Below are 2,416 nucleotides of genomic sequence, written 5' to 3'. Positions count from 1 at the left end.
GGGGTGGGGTGGTGTGGGGATATGAAGCGCTGGACGTGTTAATGACAGCTATAGCTGATCGCCAGAAGCCGAATTAAAATATGACGTTTACTATCTTCAAGGGAATGTTCTCCTTGTACTATATCAAACCATGGACCCAGTGGGTCCACGATCAAACATTGAAGCAATGAAAAAGGAACAGTACATTCCCTTTCTACTTCAGTGTTTGTATTATCAGTAATTTCCTCAATTATAATTTTATTCAAAGTTCTCTATTTGAAATGGAATATTCCTTTGAAATGGAATATTCTATGGAAAAAATATATGCTTGTACATTTATCAGTTGTGCTATTGAATGAATTATGTTTTGACTCTCTATATTTCTTCCGTTGGAAAAAAATTGAATTCAAAATTGTAAAGAGATATTAATATGCCCCCCATCCTTCGCCCCCTCCCCATCCCGGTCCAATGCGCACTCACAACCCAGGCCCTTTAAAGATGATGAATAAAAAATGTACCTCGCAAGCAATATTGCCTTGATTGGTACGTTACTAACTCTGCACTATAAATTACCTTTAATTATTTGCTTACATTCAATTAAAAATAAAGACTTTTTACGTGCCATTGTTATCTCCATTATTTTATTCACTATAATTTTTCCATGAATCATATTTTCACTTTTTTAACTTTGAATTTAACACCCGTGCCTGGATGTGATGGTGTGTGTGCGCGCTCGCGGGGGCAAGGCGATTGATAGCGACTCCGCTTTCATCTCGCTCGCGCGCTGTCGAGATAGTCTCGCACGAAGAGCCTTCAAGAAAAAAAAAGAGAGAAAAAACAAAAACAAATGAAGGTGTCCCTTTTTTCATGCTGGCAGAGCCGACTAGTCGTCTTCCACGTCAAAATCTTCATCACCATCTCCGGTTGGACACGAAAGCTTGCGTTCGAAGATCCATCTTAATTCTTCGCTAAGCGTCTAAGGCTAAACGCATAATACTTTTTTTCGGGAGCAATTTTGATTTCCATAAAGTTTCGCCGAGACCTCCCTTTCTGTCTCCCCCTCGGATTCTCCGCTTCGTCATTTATAGTCTGTCTATTCGGTCTGCTCTCCCCGCGAGGTCGCGGAAGGAACGGATCCCAATCCAGGCGAAATTTGATCATAGCTTTTATCAGATTTGCACAAATTTAATCAAAACGATATTCATCTGATTTTCGGGGTCAGCGATCGGGGACATCAACAAATGCAAGTTCATCACCGGGTTTTTGTCTCAAAGGAAATGACATTCGCACGCCGGTACAACATCTTTGCGTGATAATTATGTAACTTTTGTTTATATTTTATCTGTCATCCAGGATTTTTTTGGTTTGTGAACTGCGTCAGGAATAGAGGAAGACAAACTTAAGCTCTCGTTGATTTTCACAAGATTTCTTTATCTCGAAAAAGAAAATGAGGACAAAGAATTACTTCAATGATGTTTAACAATTCTTTCTTGGTAATGTAATTCTCGTCAGTAGAAAATCGAAGTTTTAAAGCTAGTAGATGATTGATACGTAGAGAGTATATCGCTGTTGCTACAAGAAATACTAAGCCTACCAAACATGTTTAATAAGAATATAACAAAAGAATCAATGATGACAAATATGCTGTATTGACACAAAATTGCCATCCAACTTTAATAATATCAGAGAAATAACCTGCTCTTTTGGCAGCATCTGAATAGATTATTTGAAAACTTAATAAGGACAATTATTACATCACTCGAAATGATGATGGATACCACTATGCACGGCGGCGCCGAGAGTTTCGGGGTTTCAACCTCTCAGTCGCAGCCGCATCAGTCCGCAGTAACACAACACAACCCACACCATCACAGTATACACCCGCATCAGCAGCTCGGGCTCCACCAGCGGACCGATGCCTCTTTACATGCCGACGCCGGCGGCGTGGACGTCAGTGGACTCGCCAACTCCGATGCCGTTGCCGCCGCGGCTCTCGGAGCGACCGGCCTGGCCGGAGGTCATCATCACCATCATCACCCTCATCATAACGGTGGTCGAGGGTTTTCCGTGTCGCATCTCCTTAACCTCCAGGATGTGAGCGGGTTCGGCGATCACGGTCTCGGGGATGGAACGGGAGGCATGCCGGTGAGAGACGGCTCGCCCAGCGGGATCATGTGCGGTGATGGTATGTTTACCATTTTTTTTTAAACATTAATCACTTTCCAAAGTCATAATTATACCGTATTTTATCAATATTTAATCAAAATTTTATACGAGTGAGGATACTAGGCTTACAGATTGGGTGGCTTTTCACGACCAAGAAGGGAAAAGAGAAAAGAAAGAAAAAGAAAAGAGAGAGGGTGAAATGTTTTAGTTTCTGAATGGTATGTTAAAATCTATCACAAAAATTTGATTTTTGTAATATAAAATGTCGATT

The 2,416-nt window shown here is 41.1% G+C and overlaps 1 protein-coding gene across 1 annotated transcript in view; it reads left to right on the top strand.

Moving 5' to 3' along the window:
- The first annotated feature begins 857 nt into the window (after window positions 1-857).
- The window catches only part of LOC121429213 (paired mesoderm homeobox protein 1-like), a 34,666-nt gene continuing 33,107 nt past the window's right edge, over window positions 858-2,416 (top strand). Inside the window, exon 1 of the mRNA XM_041626173.1 lies at window positions 858-2,164. Coding sequence (XP_041482107.1) covers window positions 1,744-2,164 — 421 coding nt within the window. The 5' untranslated portion in view covers window positions 858-1,743. The remainder of the gene's footprint in view (window positions 2,165-2,416) is intronic.

The sequence above is a fragment of the Lytechinus variegatus genome, chromosome 15 (assembly GCF_018143015.1).
Source record: "Lytechinus variegatus isolate NC3 chromosome 15, Lvar_3.0, whole genome shotgun sequence".
In the NCBI taxonomy this organism is placed as follows: domain Eukaryota; kingdom Metazoa; phylum Echinodermata; class Echinoidea; order Temnopleuroida; family Toxopneustidae; genus Lytechinus; species Lytechinus variegatus.
Note: the sequence above shows the minus strand (reverse complement) of the source record. Positions and strands in the feature narration are given on the sequence as shown.